The following is a 26,591-nucleotide window of genomic DNA, read 5'->3' as shown; positions in this document are numbered from 1 at the left end:
TGGTTAATGGTTACCACTATTCAAAGCACATATAGAGGTGACCATTACCAGGGTAGCACTATTGAAGTGCTAATGCAGCAGTTAAAGGAAGCCCCCTTTGGTCCAGGAGCCCTGGTGTGGCCACAACCTCTGTATCCCCTGTTGTGAATCCCCTGCCATGTCTGTTGAAGCATAGCTGACTGCAGATCAGACTGTAACGTAAAGGTAGTATTTAATATAACATAAATACAAAACCTTCTGTGGCACTGATGTTAACCACTTTATCCACAAGTCAGTATATATACGTCCTCTGTGACTTCATCTAAGCCATGAGTCAGTAGATATACGTCTAGTAGCAGAAGCAGTGCTGTGCAGGATTGGGCTTGCTCCTGTGCACATTTCTGGCACTATCTGATGCAGCACTAATTGGTGAATGGGAATATAGGTTTCCTGAGCTAATGAGATTGCTTTTTACTATTAAAAATACTTTTATATTCTCATTTCATAGTGAAAAATACACTCTAGCATTATTTCAGAATCAAATATCTTCACCATAAATTGTGACCGGAACATAATCTAAGTTTTGTGATAAGCAGTAAGAATAGCCAAACAAAATGTGTTTTTTTTTAATCTACAGTAGCACTTTTTATTTTTAAACTGGAATTGGTAAAACTGAGAAATGGTTTTTCTATTTTTTTCTTTGTTTTCCGATTAAAATTCATAGAAAACAAAATTGTCTGAGGGAAAAAAATGGCATACAATGAAAGCCTAGTTTGTCTTGAAAAAAACAATCTATATTTAATTTCTGTGTCGTAAGTAGGGATAAAGATATTTCTGATTAAATAAGGACATAGCTAAACTGTTAAAACTGCTCTGGTCCACAAGTGGGGAAAAAACGTCTGGATGCGAAGTGGTTAAAGGATACCAGAGGTGACATGTGACATGAGATAGACATGGGTATGTAAAGTGCCTGGCACACAAATAACTATGCGATGTTCCTTTTTTTTTCTTTATCTGCCTGAAAGAGTTAAACATCAAGTATGTACAGTAAGTGGCAGTTACTGTCTGAGTCAGGACTGGGTCAGACTTCACTGTGACCCTCACTGATAAAAAATGACAACTATATGACACATTCCTAGCAGAAAATGGCTTCTGAGAGCAGAGAGATAAAGGGGTCAATAGTTCATAGATTTTAGCTCTGGCATATTTCAATGAATGTGTCATTGAGCAAAAACCATAAAACAGCAAAAACGTAAAAAGTAGATTTAAATATAAAATAAAACCGTGGAATATCTTAAAAAGTCATTTTTAGAAGGAGGATAGATACAATTGTTTATTTCATTAGTTTATTTTCACCTCTGGTGTCCTTTAACTTAAAACTAAAAACTTTTTTGTTGAAAGATTGATTTAGCAGGTGTGCTGTAGAGAATGTAGATTGATGTGAACAGAACTGGCAGAGGAGGAAATCTGGACTGTGTACCGACTGGCACAGAATTCTCCCAACAACCATGATGGGTTCATCCTACGCATTCCGAAAAAGAAGCACAAACTCCTTTTACACGATTCCTTTTATCCTGCAGGACGCTCCGAAGTGCATTAACAGAATAATGAAGACATGGTAACTAACAAAGGAAACTTGGCTGATGAAACATCAGTATTGGAGTAAACAGGTGCAGAAATCTACATACAGTATCTGACAAAAGTGAGTACACCTCTCAGGGCCCGTTTTCACTTTCCACTAGTGCAGTGCGATTTCTTTGCGCAAAATGCATAAACGCATTAAAATTTGCATCTGTTTGTAAGTATGCGTTTTGTTACTATTCCGTTACCCGGGCGCAACCACTAGGTGGCGCTAAGTAATGTAGAATGTAATCCCCCTCGTCCTGCAAAATCCCAGCGGTGTTAATTACTATTCCCCCTCCAGGCCGCCATGGATAGTAGGGAAAGATGGAACTCTGCTGCCAGCTGGCGAGGGAGATAACATTCTACATTACTTAGCTCAGTTGCGCCAGGCTAACTGAGTTTTAGCGCCACCCAGTGGTTGCACCCGGCTAACGGAAAAGAACCTGCGTTTTAACCGTGTCAGTGCCTATGTGCTTTTACATTGATTTTAAGCGAAAACGCATGCGTATTTCCTATTAATTACATTACATGCGAAACGCACATTAGCCTTGCGGTGTGAGAATTCTATTGGCTCTGCTGTGCAGATTTTTTATGCACAGCACGCCGCACAGATTTCCTGACAAGTGGAAACAGGCCCATTACTTTACATTGGCTATGCGACTCTGCATGCAGAAAACGCATGTAGATTCGCTCTAGTGGAAACGGGCCCTCAAATTTTTGTAAATATTTTATGATAACTTTTCATGGGACAATACTGAAGATTTGACACTTTGATACAACATACAGTTGTAAATGTACAGCTTGCATAACACGCAACACACCGCCATTAATGTCTAAACCGCAGGCGACAAACGTGAATACACCCCTAAGTGAAGAATGTCAAAATTCTGCCCAATTAGACATTGTCCCACCCCGGTCATGTTACACATTACATGTTATGAGGTGTGAATGAGGAGCAGGTGTGTTATATTTGTTGTTACCGCTCACACACTCTCTCATACTGGTCACCTCATGACAGAGGACTGACTGGGGCTGGATAGTGTACTGGTTAAAGAGAAACCGTAACCAAGAAATTAACTTCATCCCAATCAGTAGCTGATACCCCCTTTTCCATGAGAATTTTTTTCCTTTTCACAAACCCATCATCAGGGGGCTCTGTCTGGCTGATATTGTGGTGAACTGTTTCCAACTGCCAACAAAGCAAGGAGCATCTCCTTCCACTGACATCACCAGCCAGCAGTAAAAAATGTCCCCATGTGATAAATGTCAGAAAGTAAATCAGGGAGAGGAAAGATTTTACAGTATATACATAATTACAATATATACATAATATACATTTTGCTGTATGTCACCCCTAAATATTGTCTGTAACCTAAACTAATGTCCAGCGCTGCGTAATATGTTGACACTTTATAAATACAATAAATAAATAAATATTTATTGTAAAAATGAAGCACCTTTTTTTATTACATTATTTTCACTGGAGTTCCTCTTTAAGGGCTCCGCCTCTGACACAGGAGACCAGGGTTCCAATCTCGGCTCTTCCTGTCCAGTAAGCCAGCACCTATTCAGCAAGGAGTCCTAGGGCCAGACTCCCTAACACTGCTACTGCCCATAGAGTGAGTCCTAGTGGCTGCAGCTTTGAGTCCACCAGGAGAAAAGCGTGATATGAATGTTCTGACTGAGGATCTTAAGAATTGTTGCTCTACATAAGGATGGCCTGGGCTATAGCGAGACCATACAGCAGTATAACAGGACAGGTTCCATTGAGAACAGGCCTCACCATGGTCAATCAAAGAAGTTGAGTGCATGTGCTCAGCAGCATATCCATAGGTTGTATGTTGTATGTATTTTATGGGATGGAAAATGTACACTCAGGGGCAGTTCTTCCATGAAGCAACGGGAATCGTGTGCTTCAGGTCAGCAACAATTAGAGGGCGGCAAAAGGCGGCTCCCTTCCTCGCACTCCCCATCACCCCCTCCCTAGATGCCTGGCGCTGCTTTATTTACCTGCTTGCAGTGTTCCAGCGACCAGCAATGTGATCTTCATCTGCTTATCCGGCATCTTATATCCATGGCTACAGCGGTGCCTCATGTGACCTGCTATGTGCTGCTGGGTGAAATGAAGCGCTGCTGTAGACAGAGAGGAAGTAGAGCTTCATGTGTAGGTGGTAATCCCATCGCTAGGCCCGGATTTACTTCACAGGAGCCTATAGGCATAGACGTCCTAGCACCTTAGACTTCACCCTTTATGAACCTACAACCCCCACCAAACTGCACTGCAAGTGTGCTGGCTGTCCCAACTGTCACTTCTCCCTTATTTCCCTTGCCTGTCATAGGTAGATACAGGTGCCCCTTAGTATTAGGCAGCCAGAAGTACCCTCAGTATTAAGTAGCTAGAGGTGCTCCTGAGTCTATCTGAAGGGAGATCTCATCAGTGGAATGCAGAGAGCAGGGTGAGTAACCTCTCATTTACACTCCATCAGGACTCTGCATAGGAATAGAGGGAGGGAGGCGTTTGGAGAGGGGAGTGAGCCACCTTTCTATCCTCAGGCGCGTATAGGCACATGCCTACAGTGCCTCATGGTAAATCCGGCCCTGCCCATCGCTAATCTGCTGAGAATGGGTGAGTGATGCGGCGCCGGTGCAGCACATCCCCGGCATCCTGGGGATCAGATGCTGTGGGCCAGCAGGGAGGAGATGCTATGGGAGGAGGTGCAGCACATACCCGGCATCCTGGGGATCAGATGCTGCAGGCCAGCAGGGAGGAGATGCTATGGGAGGAGGTGCAGCACATACCCGGCATCCTGGGGATCAGATGCTGTGGGCCAGCAGGGAGGAGATGCTATGGGAGGAGGTGCAGCATATACCCGGCATCCTGGGGATCAGATGCTATGTGCCAGCAGGGAGGAGATGCTATGGGAGGAGGTGCAGCACATACCCGGCATCCTGGGGATCAGATGCTGCGGGCCAGCAGGGAGGAGATGCTATGGGAGGAGGTGCAGCACATACCCGGCATCCTGGGGATCAGATGCTGTGGGCCAGCAGGGAGGAGATGCTATGGGAGGAGGTGCAGCACATCCCCGGCATCCTGGGGATCAGATGCTGCGGGCCAGCAGGGAGGAGATGCTATGGGAGGAGGTGCAGCACATACCCGGCATCCTGGGGATCAGATGCTGCAGGCCAGCAGGGAGGAGATGCTATGGGAGGAGGTGCAGCACATACCCGGCATCCTGGGGATCAGATGCTGTGGGCCAGCAGGGAGGAGATGCTATGGGAGGAGGTGCAGCACATACCCGGCATCCTGGAGATCAGATGCTGCGGGCCAGCAGGGAGGAGATGCTATGGGAGGAGGTGCACCACATACCCAGCATCCTGGGGATCAGATGCTGTGGGCCAGCAGGGAGGAGATGCTATGGGAGGAGGTGCAGCACATACCCGGCATCCTGGGGATCAGATGCTGCGGGCCAGCAGGGAGGAGATGCTATGGGAGGAGGTGCACCACATACCCAGCATCCTGGGGATCAGATGCTGTGGGCCAGCAGGGAGGAGATGCTATGGGAGGAGGTGCAGCACATACCCGGCATCCTGGGGATCAGGTGCTGCGGGCCAGCAGGGAGGAGATGCTATGGGACAGGGCCGGCCTTAGGTTTCACAGCGCCCTGAGCGAAACCTGATTTTTGCGCCCACCTTCATCCTCTTCCCACGTGCGTGCACACACACGCACTCACACACATAGGGCCATATGCAATTCACCTTTACTCATGAGATATCTCCTAGGACAGTGGTTAGCAACCATTTTGATGTTGTGACACATCACGCCAAATGCTCAGATCTCTGTGACACAGCACATATGTATAATAGGAAAAATACTACTAATAACCACGAATGGATGGAAAGAGTGCATTATCCTGAAGGCTAGAACCTTTCAGGAATATTAATAAAAACAATCAGTGGGACAGTTAGCCGCCCCCCCCCCCCCCCCATTTAGAATGATAGCACAGCACCAAAAATTTGCACCACACGTTATAGCCGCAGTGCGCCCCCCAAAAAAAATGCCCCCCCCCCGATCTCATGTGTAGGTGCCCTCAATATAGGTTGCCAAGCATAGGTACCCCCAGTATAGGATCTCATGTGTAGGTGCCCTCAATATAGGTTGCCAAGCATAGGTGTCCCCAGTATAGGAGGTCAGTTGAAGGTCTCCATCGCCCCCATAGGTAGACAGGCGTAGGTGCCTCCAGTATAGGTAGCCATGTGTTGGTGCCCTCCTTAAAGGTAGCCAGCCATAGTTGCCCCCAGTATAGGAAATCAGGTGTAGGTGCCCTCAGTATAGGTTACCAGCTATTAGGCGCCCCCTTGGAAGCCGGCGCCCTGAGCGACCGCTCTGGTCGCACAGGTCAAAGGCCGGCTATGCTATGGGAGGAGGTGCAGCACACACCCGGCATCCTGGAGATCAGATGCTGCAGGCCAGCAGGGAGGAGATGCTATGGGAGGAGGTGCAGCACACACCCGGCATCCTGGGGATCAGATGCTGCGGGCCAGCAGGGAGGAGATGCTATGGGAGCAGGTGCAGCACATACCCAGCATCCTGGAGATCAGATGCTGCAGGCCAGCAGGGAGGAGATGCTATGGGAGGAGGTGCAGCACATACCCGGCATCCTGGGGATCAGATGCTGAGGGCCAGCAGGGAGGAGATGCTATGGGAGGAGGTGCAGCACATACCCGGCATCCTGGAGATCAGATGCTGCAGGCCAGCAGGGAGGAGATGCTATGGGAGGAGGTGCAGCACATACCCGGCATCCTGGGGATCAGATGCTGCGGGCCAGCAGGGAGGAGATGCTATGGGAGGAGGTGCAGCACATACCCGGCATCCTGGGGATCAGATGCTGAGGGCCAGCAGGGAGGAGATGCTATGGGAGCAGGTGCAGCACATACCCAGCATCCTGGAGATCAGATGCTGCAGGCCAGCAGGGAGGAGATGCTATGGGAGGAGGTGCAGCACATACCCGGCATCCTGGGGATCAGATGCTGAGGGCCAGCAGGGAGGAGATGCTATGGGAGGAGGTGCAGCACATACCCGGCATCCTGGGGATCAGATGCTGCAGGCCAGCAGGGAGGAGATGCTATGGGAGGAGGTGCAGCACATACCCGGCATCCTGGGGATCAGATGCTGCGGGCCAGCAGGGAGGAGATGCTGTCAGAGGAAGCAGAGGTACTCCTCTGCAGTTCGGCTGTGCGCACACAGTGGGGAGGGGTGTCCTCACAATTGCAGCTTCAGGCTGCAAAAAGTCTAGAACCGGCCCTGTTTAAAGGACCACTATCGCGAAAAGAGTAGGCAGTTAAAATGTGACAGATGACAGGTTTTGGGCCAGTCCATCTTTTTAAGGGGGATTCTCGGGGCTTTCTTAGATTTTGCAACTGTTGTTCAGGAAATGCTGTTGAAAACAAACTGACATAATAGTGTGCAAATGAGTAGGGAGGCCGGCTGGTATCTTGCTATTTTGGCAGTTAAACTGCTGTTTAGAGTTGGGCCGAACGGTTCGCCTGCGAACTTCAGTGGTTCGCGTTCGCGTCCCGCAGTGGTTCGCCCCATAATGCACCATGAGGGTCAACTTTGACCCTCTACATCACAGTCAGCAGGCTCAGTGTAGCCAATTAGGCTACACTAGCCCCTGGAGCCACTCCCCCCCCCTAATAAAAGGCAGGCAGCGGCGGCCATTACGGTCACTCGTGTGCCTGCATTAGTGAGAGTAGGGCGAGCTGCTGCAGACTGTCTCTCATAGGGAAAGATTAGTTAGGCTTAGCTTGTTCCTTCCTGGCTGCATACCTGTTCTGTTCAGTGAGCCCACCATACCTGTTCTGTTCAGTGAGCCCACTGCATACCTGTTCTGTGAACCCACCACTGCATACCAGTACTGTGAACCCACCACTGCATACCTGTTCAGTGAACCTGCCACTGCATACCTGTACTGTGAACCCACCACTGCATACCTGTACTGTGAACCCACCACTGCATACCTGTACTGTGAACCCACCACTGCATACCTGTTCTGTGAACCCACCACTACATACCTGTACTGTGAACAAACTGACATAATAGTGTGCAAATGAGTAGGGAGGCCGGCTGGTATCTTGCTATTTTGGCAGTTAAACTGCATACCTGTACTGTGAACCCACCACTGCATACCTTTACTGTGAACCCACCACTGCATACCTGTTCAGTGAACCCACCACTGCATACCTGTTCAGTGAACCCACCACTGCATACCTGTTCAGTGAACCCACCACTGCATACCTGTACTGTGAACCCACCACTGCATACCTGTTCAGTGAACCCGCCACTGCATACCTGTTCTGTTCAGTGAACCCGCCACTGTATACCTGTTCTGTTCAGTGAACCCGCCACTGCATACCTGTTCTGTTCAGTGAACCCGCCACTGTATACCTGTTCTGTTCAGTGAACCCGCCACTGTATACCTGTTCAGTGAACCTGCCACTGCATACCTGTTCTGTTCAGTGAACCCGCCACTGTATACCTGTTTTTGTTCAGTGAACAGTTTGGTGTGTCAGTGTGAAGCAGTACCTTAATTACACTACCTGATTGATGTAAACACATGCAAGATGTTTTTAAGCACTTTAGGCCTGTCATTTAGCATTCAATGTGATTTCTGCCCTTAAAACGCTGCTTTGCATCAAATCCAGATTTTTCCCGGGGACTTTGGGCGTGTATCCCACTCCGCCATGCAAAACTCCAGGTGTTAGACCCCTTGAAACCTCTTTTCCATCACTTTTGTGGCCAGCATAATTTTTTTTTTCAAAGTTCGCATCCCCATTGAAGTCTATTGCGGTTCGCGAACTTTAACGTGAACCGAACCTTCCGCGGAAGTTCGCGAACCTGGTTCGCGAACCTAAAATCAGAGGTTCGGCCCAACTCTACTGCTGTTCAGGAAATGCTGTTGAAAACAAGGCAAACCCTTGAAATACCCTATGAGGAGATGGATTGTCCCAAAACCTGTCGGTTCTGTCAGATTTTAAATGCCTACTTTTTTTCGCGATAGTGGTCCTTTAAACTCTTATACAAGCTGTACTACTTTTTCATTTTATCGAAGTGTCTTCAGTGCTGTCCCATGAAAACATGTAATAAAATATTTATAAAAACATGAGAGGTGTACTCTCTTTTGGGAGGTTCTGTATCTCTGGCATTTCATCACTGAGAAGTGGTAGGGCCAACTATTAAATTAAGATTGAAACTGCAATATCTGCACTTGATAATTAAAAACCCTATTGACTTCTAGAGAACTATTTATTATTGTTATTGTTTTATAAATCGCCAATATATTCCATGATGCTGCTGACTATGACTACAAAACAGACTGAGGCGTTGTTCACATCTAAAATGACGGCAGCGATTTTCGATTTTTTTTTAGCGCTTTTTTTCCCCCTCCCAGCGCTTACCTGCGCACTTTGATTTTGGGTAAAGCGCTTTTCAAAGAGTTTTTGCGTCAGGAAGTGAACTCTTTGACCCGGAAAAGAATAAATACAATGTGTTTATTCAGGTAAGCGTGAACGCAATTGCTGCACAAATCAATTTTGCGAGTGTTTTGCGCTTTTCCTATACCTTCCATTGTAGCAAAATTGCCCTAAAAATAGTACAGGCAGCGCTTTGCTGAGCGGAAAAGCAGACGAAACGCACTGATATACGCGCTGATATGAACCTTCTGATAGAGATTCAATGCACATGTGATTTTAGGGAGATGCAATGGAAACCAACATTCTCCAATGCTAGACAGGTGCATTTTATTTGAATGCTGGGTGTGTATTTTATCCCACCAGTGGGGCTTGCACTCTCAAGCAGGTAGTCATAAGGATGCAATCTGTTTTTAAGTAGCGCTGTTCCTTTCCTCGCCATGCACAAATACCAGTTGCCTGGCTGCCCTGCTGATCCTTTGCCTTTAATACTTTTAGCCATAGACCCGGAACAAGCATGCAGCAGATCAGGTGTCTCTGACATTATTGTCCGGTCTGACAAGATTAGCTGCATGCTTGTTTCTGGTGTGATTCAGACACACTACTGCAGCCAAATAGATCAGCAGGGCTGCCAGGCAACTGGTATTGTTTAAAAGGAAACAAATATGGCAGCCTCCCTATACCTCTCACTTCAGTTGTCCTTTAAACCGGTATTGTCACCATAAAAATAAAATTTCAACAGCAACTGATCTGAGAGTATTAAGTAATAAAGATGCTAATCCTGCATTCAAAACTTGCAAAACTTGTTCTGCTGTTATGGTTTGGAGTTATCACATACTTTAGGAGCACTGGCCCTAGTGCCAAACCGTGCCAAAGAGTTGAATGCTGGGAGTTCTTTTTATCTATAATCTATTCCTCCTCTTCCATTTATTTCCGTATCTAGCTGCTTTCGGAAACACCCTCTGATTACTTGTTTACAAGCAAGGCTGAGATGACTCAGTGATTGGATGTGTAAATTAAAAAAAAGTGCAGGGGGCGTGGCTTGACGCTGCTGGAAGATGGCTGCCTAATCTCCTCTCTCCCGCTCGACAGCCGCTAAAGCTTGCTATTTGGCCAATCCAACGGGCTCCCAACAGATATGCCGGGTACCCGCAGTCAGCAGAACACACCGGCAACTGGCAGAAGCAATCCCAAGAAAGCAGGAAAGACCTTACCGGACATATTCCGATCTCAAAAGGACCACGCTCAGACATCCAAGATGGCGCCAGACAAAATCAGAGAAGGACAGGCCCAATCGTCGCCAGACTCCTCACCTACTGACTCAGGCAAACTCTCGGGCAAACAGCAGAGATCCCCTACTCTCGCTGACCTACAGTTATTTGCAGATGATATCAAGGCATCCATGCTATCTGCAGTGTCGGAGGTTCGAGCGGACGTCGCCGCATTAGGCTCTAGACTGCATACCTTAGAGGCGGCCAACACTCAAACAACCTCGCAGCTGAAAAAGCTAGCTAAAACCTCTGACAAGCACTCATCTAGGCTAACAGACCACACTAGATACCTCGAGGACTTGGACAACCGCGGCCGCAGATGTAACATCAGACTGAAAGGCCTACCAGAATCAGTAGCCCCTGAAAAGATCTGCGACGCACTCTCAGCCATCTTTAATAACCTGCTGGACAGGCCTGCGGACTCCGAGATCGCCTTTACCCGCGCTCATAGAGCCTTGCGTCCGCGGAGCAATGACAGCGAGAAAACACGAGACGTCATCTGCTGCCTGGAGTCATTTCAGCTAAAAGAGAATATCATGAGGGCAGCACGAACACAAGACCAGATCCTGTTCAACGAAACGCCCGTTCAACTGTACCAGGACCTGTCCGCTATTACTCAAGCGAAGAGTCCTAAAACCTCTCCTGCAAGCAATCAGAAAGAAAGGCCTGTTGTATAAATGGCGTTTTCCTTTCTCACTGTCTGTTACGTCTGAGGGGAAGACATACACCTTACGTGCAGCAGCCGACCTGAAAGACTTCTGCAGCGACCTGGATATCCATGTGATTGACCTCCCGGACTGGGACGGAGACCTAGCATTCCAACGACCAAACACACAGGCATCCGGGTCCTCTCAGCGACATCCACCTAACAACCAGAAGGCATTCCACCGCTCCAGAAGCAGAGATTCGAAATCTGGAACGGAGACTACTCACCCTCGCCGCGATTTCTCCTCATCGGCGGAAGATGGCTAATCTACACCCGTGCTGCAGATCTATTGCATCAATCCCCAGCAAGTAAAGGCGTTGTAAGCGGTACCTTGCCTTGGATCCGGTAACTATACTGCCATGCACGGTCTTACCTGATATGCCAAGCTCATTTACTTCACCCCTGTTCGGATTGCATCCTACACACCTAGGAACAAACGGTCTCGGCTGCCCTACTCCTTTGTGGCATTTTTGTCCCCCTTCTTTTTCTCTCCTCAACTCATAAGACATTTGGATCTCTCCCTCCACCTCATAGAAGTTACCGCTCCCCCCCCCCCCCCCCCTCATATGAATCAAGTCCCCTGACACTTCCTGAGGCTATGCGGTGGCCTGATCACTCAGAATACATGACATTCGGTATTGTATTCAATATGTCTTATAGCTAATACGGAAAGACCACATCGTACTCTTTTATTTTAGCATGTTATTGATTTTATTAATATTGTGTTATTTGGGTCATAGGAAGTACTGTGATGTTATGCTCTTCTTCATTCCCTGGCTTACCTCAATAGTTCCCTCATAAGGTCATATCCGTATGCATGCCCTCCCCCTAGCCCCTGGCTGAAGAGACTCTGTCACCAATTTTCCTCCTTTAGCTTACTAGGCCACTTAGCCCACCAAACTGCCCCTTTGCCTTATTCAGTGACAGAGGACGAGGTAAAATCCACATACAAAGCGGGGGTTTATGTCTTAAATAATTTCCAGCATAATACACTGACAGCCTGGTATATAAACTTATCTACTCATACCCATCTTAGTATAGAGCAATATAGGCCAGAGCTTGTTTCTCTTAGAGGGGGGAAATCCCAATAGGAGGAAGAGAAGAGAGGGAGGAACCATCAATCACTTAATAGGACACCCTATACACCCGCACAGGGGTCGGGCTGTTGACTCTCTATAATCTAGACCTGTTTATTCGGTGGCCTTCCTCCCCCTACATGAGACCCCTTTTAGACTTCTTAGAGGCTAACACGTGGGGGGCTTACTCTGAAGGTAAAAATGACCCAGTAAAGGGGAATCTAATAAGAACGCAATCTTAGGGACTTTTTCTTTCTCAGGTACGGGCTGAAGACCAAACTGCGGTCCTGGCGGAGGCTCAGGCGTGCTCCCTGGCGGGCCCCTCTTCTCCCGCACCTCGCTTTCGTGGGGGTCGGGTTGGGGCCCGCCCGGGAACATGAAGCCCCCACTTCATAACCCGTTGGTTTAATTTCATAAGTTTGTTTTCTAATATGGCGGCCAGAGTGGATTATGAACGCGAAGTGTCACTCCCAAACATACGGAATTTCCCGTATGCGGTAGCGTCTATTTGCGGTCATATTCTGGCGGTGTCTTTCATCACCCCCACCCAGTGTGTGATTTATACACTGACTACACATATCCCACTTTAGGAAGTGTGTGCGGCCCGCCAAGTCGCACACACGTGGGAATTATTTCCTAAAAGCTATTTCTGTCTGTTCATATCAATACGTATGTTGGTCCATCACGGGGAGGACCGCTCTTCCTGTATTCTTCGTTTCTCCTTTCTCACTTCCCTTGGCCTCTTTTTCCTACTTTCGCTCCTTTCTCTATCCACTACTTCTACGGGGAAAAATTTGGGTTGTTGGGGGCTGGAACTACCAGCAGGACAGGCAACTGTGATAATGCACACGCATCGAGCAAACTGGAAGCTGGTCTCGTTTAACGTGAACGGCCTTAACACACCGGAGAAAAGATCGATTATTTTTGACTTTCTCCATCATCAAAAAGTGCAGATTGCTTATTTGCAAGAGACTCATTTACGAGCTAACCATATCCCTACGAGATTTAATTCCCGTTACCCGTTGGCTTTTCATGCTACATCGCCAACTTCTAAAACCAAAGGAGTCTCTATCTTCCTGCATCGAGATATACCGTTCACGCTGGACGAGTCAGTGTGTGAACCCAGAGGGTCGTTATCTTTTTATTAAGGGGAAAATTGCTAATCACACAGTCACCATGGCTAATGTATATGTCCCCAACAAGCACCAACCATCCTTTTTATCCTCCACGCTAGCTAAATTAGCTGCTTTTACCAGTGGTGTACTAATTGTAGGAGGAGACTTTAACATCCCCATTAACCCTATCCAAGACTGCTCTAATGGTTCAACCACCCTCTCATACGCGGCCTTACGGCGCATTAAATCCCAATTGCAGAGCCTATACTTAATGGATCCTTGGAGGATATCCCACCCACAGGTGAAGGACTATACCTTCTTTTCTGCCATTCATAATAAGTATTCAAGGATCGACTACTTTTTTTTGCCACAGAGAGACCTATCTCTAGTTATCAACACTGACATAGGTAACAGAACGATCTCAGATCATTCCCCGGTCTTTCTCACCATATCCACCCCTGACTCCTCCACGAAAATCTGGAACTGGAGATTGAACCCAAATCTCCTGGCAGAGGCCGGTAGGAGACAAATAGTCTCGGAGGCCCTTGACGATTACTTTTCCATTAACAACAACCAAGCAACATCTAAACTCACAACATGGGAGGCACACAAAGCAGTAATTCGGGGACACTTCATTAGGATGGGCTCTAGACTTAAGAAGGAAAGGACAGAAATGACCGTCAAACTGATGGCAGATATTAACCGTCTGGAACGCGCCCACAAACTAAACTTAGCCTTAGCAAACCTAGAAGAACTTAATAAAGCTAGAAGTGCTCTTGACAAACTCTTATATTCCGAAGCTAGACGGAAGTTAATGTCCGTCAAAAAAATATATTACGAGCAGGGCAATAAAAGTGGCAAATACCTTGCCCGTGCCTTGAGGAAAAGAACCCTGCACATGAATGTCACATGTATTACTACCAAAAAGCAGACCCAGGTCTTCAAACCGAAGGAAATCGCAGATGAATTCAAGTCATATTATGCCTCCCTGTACAACTTGCACAATCACAGCCAATCACCCGAACAACATAATATCAGAACCTCTGCCATCTCCAACTTTCTCGCTCAGCATGCGACCAGCTTACCCCTAGACCAATCAGACAAGGAAGACCTGGAATCCCCTCACGGAGGACGAGTTCCAGGTGGCAGTCGGATCTTTGAAGCCGGGCAAGGCACCAGGCCCTGACGGTCTCACGAGCCAATACTATAAAGCTTTTAGAGGTACTCTAGCCCCAGCGTTTGTTAACGCTTTCAACTCGATTACCCCTAACACCATTCCATCCACTCAGTTTCTAGAAGCCCACATAGTAGTAATTCCCAAGCCAGACAAGGACCCTGCACAATGCCCCAGCTACAGACCTATTTCCCTTTTAAATTTAGACGCCAAGATCCTGGCCAAAATACTAGCTAACCGCCTAATCCCATTTGTCTCTAGACACGTCAACCCAGACCAAGCTGGCTTTGTCCCTGGTCGTGAAGCAAAGGACAATGTCATGAGGACAGTAGACATCATGTCCTTCGCCAAAGTGAGGGGGGTTAAAGCGTTTCTGCTCTCAACTGATGCAGAGAAGGCCTTTGACAGGGTCGCTTGGGACTATACCCGAGCGGTCCTGTCAGGGCTGGGAATCGGGGATACTATGTGCAACCTTATTGGATTGTTATACACTAACCCTTCTGCAAAAATCAGAGTCAACGGCGCTTTCTCAGACCCATTCAAGATAACAAACGGGACCCGGCAGGGATGTCCCCTTTCACCACTAATATACATACTCACCCTGGAGCCCTTTCTAAATGCTGTTCGTTCAGATCCAGATATCCATGGTATCCCTGTAGGCCCATCAGACCATCTGGTAGCCGCCTTTGCTGACGACTTACTTTTCTTCCTGCAAAACCCGATGATCTCTATCCCCAATCTAATACGCAGATTCACGGAATTTGGCCAATTATCTAATTTAAAAATCAACTTTCAGAAGTCACAGGCCCTAAACATCTCGCTTGACGATAGCACAATACAGACTTGCAAGACCAGCTTCCCTTTCCAGTGGTCCCAAAACCAACTTAGATACCTGGGCATTAATATCACCTCTAACTTGAAAAACCAATTCTCTGCAAACTTTATCAAATTAGACTCGACATTGAAAACTGATCTCACCAGTTGGGGTAACCAACCCCACTTGTCATGGTTTGGAAGAATATCTTCCATTAAAATGAACCTCCTGCCCCGTATCCTATACATAAGCCAGTGTATCCCGATACATCTCCCTCCTACCTTTTTGAAAAGCCTACAAGGGGCAATCAACAAATTCATATGGGGCAATAAACCCCCACGGATCAAGAGATCCACACTCACAGTCCCAAAAGACTTGGGTGGGGCTGGGCTCCCTGACCTACAGAAATATCACCTGGCCTCCCAGCTAAGTAGGGTGGTTGAATGGGCCGTGGCGGAGAACCCTAAACCGTGGGTCACAATTGAGCAAGAATTGGCGGGTATCCAGGCCTCTGCCCTTGGAAGGGTGGATATCCCACGTAGAGTGCAGGCAACTTGGCAAAACCCACTCATGGAAGCCACTATCAAATGTTTCAGAAAACATGCCACGTCCCTAAACCTTGCGAACCTATCAGGCCCACTTACTCCCCTAAAAGACAATCCAGCATTTAAACCAGCGGCAGATATACCTTTCCTCACATCCTGGGACCCCCACCATCCCCCTAGGGCGAGAGACTTTGTGTCTGCAGGGAAAACCAAAACACACCAGGAAATGGTTAGGATGAGAGACATGACACCCCTTTCCAACTGGCAATATTTCCAAATTCGACACTTTATGCACTCCATACTCAAAAGTGGGAACTGGGCCCCGACTCTAACTCCATTTGAAAACTTAATAGTAAGCCCAGCGCCACACAGACACCTAATCTCTGCTACATACCAGATCCTGGTGAGCGCCACAACTCCAGATAAATTTGGTTATCAGGAGGCGTGGGAGAGAGACCTGGGACAAACCCTCGAGGAAGAGCAATGGCAGAAAATCTTCAGTCTTAATCATAAAGGCTCCTTGAATGCAAATACCCAAAAACTTGGGTTTAAAATATTATCTCGTTGGTACAAGACTCCACAAATATTACACAGAATCTTCCCCTCATCTCCTGACTCTTGTTGGAGATGTGGGGCTGGTGGGTGCGATATCTTCCATATATTTTGGTCCTGCTCTGCTATTGTCCCCTTTTGGAGGGAGGCTCACCAATTAATGGAAGCAATCACATGGGACAAAATTCCCTTTCGCCCAGATGTCTTACTTCTTCTTCATAGCACCCATGATTCCATTAAGTCATACAAAAAATCAATAACTATTCACCTGATCAATGCTGCAAGGGCAATGATTCCCCTCCACTGGAAGTCCCCCAATGCACCGTCCATAAAGTCATGGATTAAGAGAATTGAATTTATCGAGCACATGGAGCACCTAATCCTCTTATCGCACGAGCGATCTGAACAATATTCCAGGACGTGGTCGGTCTGGACGGATTTCCAGTGTTCAGATACCTACAAACATATCATGGACCCCAATTAACCTGGTCTCAATCAGCTGACTGCATCTCTTTCCCTAACCTATCTTTCTTTTCCCCCCCTATTTCTACACTGACATCTCCTATCCCTGCTCTACTGACCAACTTTCATCTTCCTTTCCTTCCCCGTGGTGGCACAGATGTATACCAGCAGTTAACGTTATGCTTATATAGAATTGTAGTTTATCTCCCGTTCTTAAACTTTCAACATGATCTCTATAATGAAGCCTAACAGGCGACAGTTCTTATGCTTCGGCATTTGCAAGGCATTGTTATATTGTATGCTCTGTCACATATTAAGTCGGTGATGTCTGTTCAATGCTTTTCAATTGGCATTCATATGTTGTTGTCTATATATCTTTCAATAAAACTTAATTGTTTAAAAAAAAAAAGTGCAGTTTGCCAGGAACCGGCCTGCGGCACGCCTGCGTATACGGTTCCCGACTGCGGGTTTGACCAGATCAAGCGGGGAGCAGCCTTATTCGAGCTAAAACAAGGCTGGGACCCCTCAGAACACCTCTCACTGCCACCACTAGCAGTTCGCTAGACACTTCCACTCTGCTGTCGAGTCCTCAGCGCGCAATCCGCGTTTTCGTATTCGGGTCAGCTTTGCGCTTAGGCCGAATACATGAACGCCACGCACCCACACACACACACACACACACACACACAGTTGCAATCTTACACTGTAGTGAAGCAAAACCACTAACAGTCGCTCCGAACGATACTGTTAGCCACTCAGCTGTTGAGCTACTCGCACTGGTGTTTTCGTACGTTGGGTCAGCTGCGCGTTTTAGGCCAACGTATGACAAACGCCCCACACACAATGCAATTACAATCTTATACGGTAGTGTCGCTCAATCATACAATCAGGCACGGACTTGTACACACTTCAATCTCTTCTAGGCTATGAGTGTTAGTTTAGTACAGCAGAAGTCAAGCTTATTAAATAATAATTTAATATTCCAGGGAAAAAGTGGAACAATGCAGAACAGAATATATACAAAAGATTACAAAAACAAAGTAAAAAGTTACAAAGATAAAAGTTACAAAAATACACACAAAGCGATTTGCTTACCAAAATAAACGGGGAAATAAACGTACCAGCGTATCGATCTGGCGTTGTTGCGGACTTTCTGGTCAGGAACCAGGTTAGTTCTAGCCGTGTGTGCTATCTCCAAGAACTACCAGTTGTGGCTATCCTAGCTGCTATTTTATATTGTGAGATACGCCTGGAGGCTGCAACTTCCTTGGGGAGGGGAGGAACTCGTTTTTAATTAAATCTCAGACATAATTCCATTTCCAGGTAAAAGTCTATACATCAAAAGATTGTGAAGTGAGGCTTTTCAACTCCAGGTGAAAACTTGATTAAGGCTTTTTCCTGTCTCCATTTTTAAAGTCTGCAGAGATTTCAAACCCCTTCCCATAGATGTAATTTACAGGGTATAGTTTGCACCTCCACCAATAATTCAATTTCCTCACAATGAAATAGTGTTTAACACACATGTCAACTTTTGGTGAAGAGACTCTTCCTGACTAGTCTACAGTTCTTCACAATGCTTTAACAGCCTTCATCAACAAAAGTGTAAATGTTTCAAGTGTCAATGACTTCAACACTTCACTTCTGCCATTGTCTGATTACCCCAGCTCTATTCACTGAAGTCCTCTTAGATGCAAATGTAGGTCTATTGACCCACACACACAATCACATGAACAGTCCATGAATCTAGACTGGCATATCTACACCTTTCACATAACACAGCAGATATAAAAATGGGAAACTGAAAATATATTACTGTATTATCCTTAACAGCATCAGCACCCCAATATATCACCACACAGTTGTTAATATACACCTCAGTGGGAGTGTCTGAAGACACTAGGAGGAGGGCAGCTAATGAATACACAATGAGCAAGAGAAGGGAGGGGGGAAAACAAGAGTCAGGGAGGATATGATGTCAGCATTAGCTTGGCAAGATGGCCACTGCCTAGAATAGGATTTTCTGCTTTTCCTTTATAAAATTCACATGAATCATTAGGTGGATAGCACAATACATCTGTTATGTAAGTAGAAGTAGTATTTATCTACTTATATATGTGTTTTTTATTTCTAGGTTAGCATGGGTGTCGCTTGTTCTTTAAACACAGTAAAATAACTTTATTGGCATTTGGGGGGTGGATAATGTGAGGGATGTTCAAAATTCCATGGACAGCCAGAAACTCTGATGATGGAGATGGTGGGGAACAGGGGCATAACTAGACTTAATAGGGCCCCCCTGTAAAAATGATAGCATGGGTCCCCGTTTATCCCAGAAACCCACGGGATTGGGAGCCGGAAAATGGCAGCAGAGAGTGTTGAACTATGAAGCAGCCACTGGAAGCAGGAAAAAATGACACGGGCTCCTGCGGTCTGTTTTCATTAGTGGCTAGGTTTCTTTGCTAATTGGCTGCACTTGCGGTTGGGGAGAGGGAGGTGGGGGGCCCCTAAAGCCTCCTGGCCCCCCTGCGATGGCAGGGGTCGCAGGGTCATCGCTACACACATGGTGGGGAAGGTAGAGGTTTGACAAAGAAATTTAACGGAAAGGAAAACCTGTATATTATAAAGGTATTCTTTTCTTCCGAGAAATCAGATAAAAAATTTTTACTACACTGGCTCCATGTTTGTCCCGGGTGTGTCTCAATGTACCTAAGCAAAAATATTTGGTGCGGAAGTTGTGAAAATGGAATTCTTAACAGGGGTAAAGGTGGCAGCCTTCATTTTCCACTCACTGCTGGGAAAAAATTAAGATCTTAAAGGGATACTTAAAGTGGACCTGAACTCTTGCACAGGACAGAAGGAAAACAGAGAGAAGTGCACCCTGTATGTATTTAGAGAGTTTAGCCTGTGTAATGCCCCTTTATCTGACTAACCACAACTGTAATTTGATCTCTCAGCTGTGTCAGCTGGCTACCTCCGCAGAGCAGCTGATTTGTAAACACAGGATGTTAACCCTATGTCTGCTTCCATGAAAGCAGGAAGTAGACACACTTCAGATTGATTGCAGGATTTGTATCAGCTGTATCAAAAATGTTTTTTCCTTGAAAAGTTAATATGCTGTTGCTTCTCTTTTAGAGCAGAGAGGAAGTTCTGAGTTCAGGTCCGCTTTAAAATCAGTTTAGTATTCTTGTAGATTAGCTCAGCTCTCATGTTACTGACATCAATTTTCAAACCACAGAGCCTTTCTGATGTGAGGACTCCCGTGGGGACAAGTCAACAAGTATTATCTCCTATTTGACTGTCGATGAATTGCTCTTGTAGAGTCGTCCCCCACCCGCCACCCCCGCGTTATAAGCTCTATTTGATGCTTTAGGAGAGTTTGTAACCTTCTGATGGAAAGAGCTCATTTTACTGCTGCCGCTAATTGCTGCGCATAATCGCTGGATCTGTATGAATCACTCTGCGCAGCTCCAGGCGGACGGATTGGGTCATTAGCAAAATGACTTGTCATCCGAGATCAGCCTGACCTGCGAGGCAATGCAGATGGACCTTTTAAAGTGTTTGAAAGGACAGGTCTGCTTTGGGGAAATGGCAGCTTTTAACCTGCTACACAGACACATTTAGTCGACGATAATGACTGTTATTTAAAATATATTGGCGTTCCGGCTCATATCCTTTGATTTGTGGAAGATGAGGTTAGAAGATTATTTGTATTCCCCTTGGAATGCTTCATAAAAGGGGACACTTTCTAATGAGCCTGTTTTTTACAGAAAGTCCATGTGATGTGAGCGGCTGTAATGTCGAAGGATAAAAATTACGGGCACATTTCTAGTTAACGTTGAATCGGCTACCATCAACCGTACCTCGGGGGGCTTACAATCTAATGGCGCTGCCATAGTCCAACCCCAACTTTGGGGGATTCCAAATACTCAGTCTGTGTGGATTTTTAAAGTGAACATGAACCGAGTGAATTGATTTAAAACTAGCTGATGGCCGGCATTGCCCGGATATGTGTTAGGCTGGTGTTGGCTCTTCTCACTTTTTCTAACCCTAACACACAAACACTCAATGACCTAGTTTGTGAGCTTTGCAGTCTTTGGCATCAATAATTTGCATTGAAATGAAACAAATCTGATTGGCTGTTTATGGCTCCACCCCCTTTTCTGAATTTGAACACCAGTCACCCAATGAGCAATTGTAGCAGGATTGAGGCCTGTGCCATTAACAGTGCAAGAATGGCAGCAATTAAATATTCTCTTTGATAATCAATAGGTGAATTTTGATTGGCTTTTGTAGGCTCCACCCACTTTTCTGAATATTAATCCGAGTCACTCAGTGACCAACTGTGCAAAGTTTGGGAACCCTGCCATTAACAGTGTAAGAATGGCTGCAGTTTACATTTTCCCAGTGAAATTTGTATCTGTCTCCGCCTACTTTTTGGTTATGGGGATAAAAAGTATCCATAATGTTGTTCCAGATAATGTATTATGTGGGTGCCAAATTCCTTCAAATCCGTTCAGCCATTGTTGTGTAATTAACAAACATCCAGACTTCCAGACTTTTTCATGTATAATATTAGTGAGATTAACACTATGCACCTGCAAATGAATACTAGATACAGTGTTTCCCCCGAAAATAAGTCACTGTCTTATATTAATTTTGCCTCCAAAATATGTGGTAGGGCTTATTTTCGGGAGGGCTTGTATCTTTCAGCAGCAGCAGCTGCAGCAACCACAACTACTGCCACTGGAGTGACCGGCTAACAGCCACAGAAAGCGTAAGCCTAGGTGAATCGGACAAATCCAAGGTAAATCAGCCAATATCAGCTAAGCAAAATGCCACCCGTCTGCCTTGCTAACAGCAATAGGGCAGTGAGCAGTGCAGAGTAACTACCGGTACCGTAATAATAACTAACTTACCTGGCGCAAGTGAGCTGGCAGAAGTGCGGAGAGTGAAAGCAACATCTGCGGGCATTAGCGGTGGGTGGAGAGCATATGAAAACGTGTGTTATACCGCCAGGAAAAGAAGTGCCTGAAGCGGCTGACAGAATCCACCCGGCTAAAGTGAGCTGAAAGCCGCGGTGCCTTTCCTCTCCTTCCACTCCCTCCTCGTCACATCCGTTCAGCATCCCACGTCACAAGCAGGAAGGATGTAACCCCATGGCAACTGAGGTCCGTGAAAAAGTATAGCTTCTCACCGCTATACAACTAGGTCTTATTTTTGGGGGATGTCTTATATTTCAAGCATGCTTGAAATATAAGATAGGTCTTATTTTTGGGGGAGGTCTTATTTTAGTGGAAATACGATACTTACCTCGCCGTCAGCTCTCAAAAGCTCACCATTTTCTTCTTCGAACAATTCCTTCCATTTCTGACAAGATTTTGTCAGAACTGAAATACAGTATATCAGTTGCTGTCTGTTATATATCAGTTGTTGTCAGTTATAACTGAAAGGACAACTGATGAGCAAGGTAATGTCCATGTTTCCCTATCGCTCAAGTGGGAGATGTCACAGTTTAACAGTGTGCTAAACAGGAAGCTATTATGGGGTAATGGCCATTTTCAAAATGGAGGATGGAGAATTCCATTGATCACAGTGGATAAACAAAATGCAGGAGAGGAGAAAGAGATCAATGAGTAGACTACACAGGAGGTAAGTATGATGTGTGTATGTTTTATTTTGACTTTTAATTTTCAGTTCAGGTTTGCTTTAAAGATTAAACTCCTCTCAGCTGCAAGTAACAAGAAAGACCTTAGTTGTGCATAACTATGGGATAACAGCCACAACAATTGGATAACAGCAGCATAGGAAGTTTATCTGTCATTCTGTCACCAACGAAAAAAAAAACTATGAAAAACTACAATGGAGTAGAGTAACAAAACAGCACATAAAGTGGAAAGTGCACTTTCACAAATTGCACATTGCCATCTTGTGGCCACTGAGGATACGCACAGCGTAAGCATGAAAGCCATTGCAGGTATACTGTATATTTCAGTGAGCAACAAGAGAACCGCTACACAAACATGGAACAAACTAAAATTCCATGCAGTGCCATGCTGACTGGGATTCAACCATGTAGCAAAACAAGCTGTATATGAAGTGTTTTTTGTAGTACAAATGCGGTTTGAGTATCAGGAAAGCATACACAATTAATGTAACAACTTGTTCAGAATAACTTAGTCATTTTTTTCCCTTTTCATTCTTATTGCTTCTTCTCATAACAAATCTGTAAGTTCAACCAAGTCTCCACTTTAAAGGTGGCCACTAATGGTCCAATTTCTAGCGAAAAAATCGTTTGAGCGATCAGAAATTATGATTGGACGAAAAATCATTCACTACACCATCAACTAACCATTTATTGCTTCCTATCTATCACGACCAACACGAAAATCCAAATTTTGGTTCAACGAAAATCCAAATTTTGGTTCAACGAAAATTCAATCGGACGATTGTTTTTATAATCGTTCATTATCAAATGTGCCCATCAACTGAGATTATTTACAACCAATCCGATCAGAATTTCTGATCGCTCAAACGATTTTTCACTAGAAATTGGACCGTTAGTGGCCAGCTTAAGTCAGAACTGCACTTGCTATTCATCCACCATAACTGTCACTTTCCAGTGATCAAATTTTCCAGCAACAACTTCTTACTACTATCTTTAAACTGGTGTGCATCTAACTGGTGTGCATCTAACTGGTGTGCATGCAATGCCCCAACTGCTACAGCTGCCTGGCTGGGCCAAAAACAACTGTGTGATGAATCACAAAATAAGTTTTTGAGTATTGTACCGCGCACTAAGGCATTGTGTATACAGTCACAATGATATCTGGGTAAAAAAAAAAATAGGACGTCTCTATTAAGTTCAACTACTTGAGTCCTTAAAGGACAACCTAAGTGAGAGGAATATGGAGGCTGCCATATTTATTTCCTGTTAAACAATGCCAGTTGCCTGGCAGATGTCCTGGTCTATTTAGTTGCAGAAGTGTTTGAATCACACCAGAAACAAGCATGCAGCTAATCGTCAGATCTGCCAATAATGTCTGAAACATCTGATCTGCTGCATGCTTGTTCAGGGGCTATGGCTAAATGGAATAGAGGCAGAGGATCAGCAGCTGGTATTGCTTTAAATGAAATAAATATGTCAGCCTCCATATCCCTCGTTTCAGTTGCCCTTTAAAGCAGTGGCGTAGCAATAGGGGTTGCAGAGGTAGCGACCGCATCGGGGCCCTTGGGCCAGAGGGGCCCCAAGGGGTCCTCCCTCAATACCAATATTTGTTCTCTATTGGTCCTGTGCTGGTAATAATCACTTCTATAGATGCATTGCTTTAAATAGTAATAATCATTAGCAAACTGTTTCCCATCCCCTTCTTGCACCTCTGACACTGTAGTTATACTTGGCAGGTTTTGGTGCACCGTATCAATTGTTATGTATAGACTATAGAGTGCTTGAAGGGGGGGAGGGGGGGGGGTGTATGTAAAACTTGTACCGGGGCCCATAGCTACTTAGCTATGCCACTGCTTTAAAGGACAACTGAAGTGAGAGGAGTATGGAGGCTGCCATATTTATTTCCTTTTAAGCAATACCAGTTGCCTGGCAGCCCTGCTGATCCTCTACCTCTGATACTTTTAGCCATAGACCCTGAACAAGCATGCAGCAGGTCAGGTGTTTCTGATATTATTGTCAGATCTGACAAGATTAGCTGCATGCTTGTTTCTGGTGTTATTCAGACACTGCTGCAGCCAAATAGATCAGCAGAGCTGCCAGGAAACTGGTATTGTTTAAAAGGAAATAAATATGGCATCCTCCACATTCTTCTCACTTTAGTTGTCCTTTAATATTATTGATTTGCATTTTCATCATTTTCCATGGCGCTGTACACAGTAAGAATCCAACCTGGCCCTTCATCAGGTGCACAGACAGTCTGTGTGACAGGAAGTGGCCAGTGTCAGGGCTCCTCACCAGTTACAATATTTTTTTTTAAATCCATAAATAAGTGATTTTACAAGTGATGTAATTGACACTAGCTACCTAAGGAACTCCTGCATAGATATAAACACGCTCTGCAACTGTCTGCCTAGGCAAATCTAGAAAGGCAATTGTGTTTGATTTGGGACTTTAAAGTGGACCCCGGTGTATAAAAACAAACAAACCAAAAACCCAACAGAGTAGCTATGAAAAAAAAAGTCCAAAATATGACCGCTTGTGCCATAAAATCTAGGTTTTGATGGTTAGCCACGCCCCCTTTCTGGAAAACTGCCATGGTAGATTTCTGCCTTTGCCATTTCAGAGATTATGGGTGGAAGGAACCTCCTGCTGTGGCCTGAGGGGTACTCTGCTTCTACCTGTGCCACTGAGACAGCCTATCACAGAGGGGTACTCTGTTTCTACCTGTGCCACTGAGCCAGCCTATCACAAAGACGTACTCTGCTTCTACCTGTGCCACTGAGCCAGCCTATCCCAGTGAGGTACTCTGTTTCTACCTGTGCCACTGAGCCAGCCTATCACAAAGACGTACTCTGCTTCTACCTGTGCCACTGAGCCAGCCTATCACAGAGAGGTACTTTGCTTCTACCTGTGCCACTGAGCCAGCCTATCACAAAGACGTACTCTGCTTCTACCTGTGCCACTGAGCCAGCCTATCACAGAGGGGTACTCTGTCCTACCCGTGTCACTGAGCCAGCCTATCCCAGTGAGGTACTCTGCTTCTACCTGTGCCACTGAGCCAGCCTATCTCAGAGATGTACACTGCTTCTACCTGTGCCACTGAGCCAGCCTATCCCAGAGAGGTACTCTGCTTCTACCTGTACCACTGAGCCAGCCTATCCCAGAGAGGTACTCTGCTTCTACCTGTACCACTGAGCCAGCCTATCCCAGAGAGGTACTCTGCTTCTACCTGTACCACTGAGCCAGCCTATTCCAGTGAGGTACTCTGCTTCTACCTGTGCCACTGAGCCAGCCTGCCACAAAGACGTACTCTGCTTCTACCTGTGCTACTGAGCCAGCCTATCACAAAGACGTACTCTGCTTCCACCTGTGCCACTGAGCCAGCCGTTAGCGGTTACTATCTTGGGAGAAAAGAGAGGGGTAACAGTCTTAGTAAGTGTCATTATTGCTCTTTTTCACTTTGGAATTTACAGCAGAGGTCCACTTTAAGTAATAATTTACAAGACTGAAGTTGATTTAATATCTGCTTTTGCAAACAAAAAGAGGATGTTTGGTACTTAACTCTTATTGCTCCATTTCTGCAGGACACAGCTGGCCAGGAGAGGTACAGAACCATCACCACTGCTTATTACAGAGGGGCGATGGGATTCATTCTCATGTACGATATCACAAATGAGGAGTCCTATAATGCTGTCCAAGACTGGTGAGTACCTTCTGCTCTAGAGCTATGTAAGATACAATACTCATTATTTTTATGGTGGGGTGAAATGGTGAAAACCCGGGCCTATCCCCCTACCGCTGGCACACGAGTTACTCTTACTGGCCTAAATTAACTTCAATATAAATTCCTTGGATAATTTTTAAATCAGGAAAAACAGATGTTCAACTACAGCCAGAGCAAGTCTTCCCTCTCTAAAGAACTGTAACCCAGGATTGAACTTCTACCCAATCAGTAGCTGATACCCCCTTTCCCATGAGAAATCTTTTCCTCTTCTCAAATAGATCACCAGGGACATCTGTATGGCTGATATTGTGGTGAAACCCCTCCCACATTGTGATGTCATGACCTAGGTCCTGACAGTTTGCAGTCTGTACCTTGTTGCATTGTGGGAAATAACGTTTTTTCCACCTGCCAAGCAAGCGGT

At 45.8% G+C, this 26,591-nt stretch overlaps 1 protein-coding gene across 1 annotated transcript in view; it reads left to right on the top strand.

The window, feature by feature from the left end:
* Window positions 1-26,591, top strand: part of RAB3B (RAB3B, member RAS oncogene family) — a 180,522-nt gene that overhangs the window by 138,627 nt on the left and 15,304 nt on the right. The window contains exon 3 of the mRNA XM_068239074.1: window positions 26,031-26,149. Within this exon, the coding sequence (XP_068095175.1) occupies window positions 26,031-26,149 (119 nt within the window). The remainder of the gene's footprint in view (window positions 1-26,030; window positions 26,150-26,591) is intronic.

The sequence above is a fragment of the Hyperolius riggenbachi genome, chromosome 6 (assembly GCF_040937935.1).
Source record: "Hyperolius riggenbachi isolate aHypRig1 chromosome 6, aHypRig1.pri, whole genome shotgun sequence".
Classification (NCBI taxonomy): domain Eukaryota; kingdom Metazoa; phylum Chordata; class Amphibia; order Anura; family Hyperoliidae; genus Hyperolius; species Hyperolius riggenbachi.
This window is presented reverse-complemented; position numbering and strand designations above follow the sequence as displayed.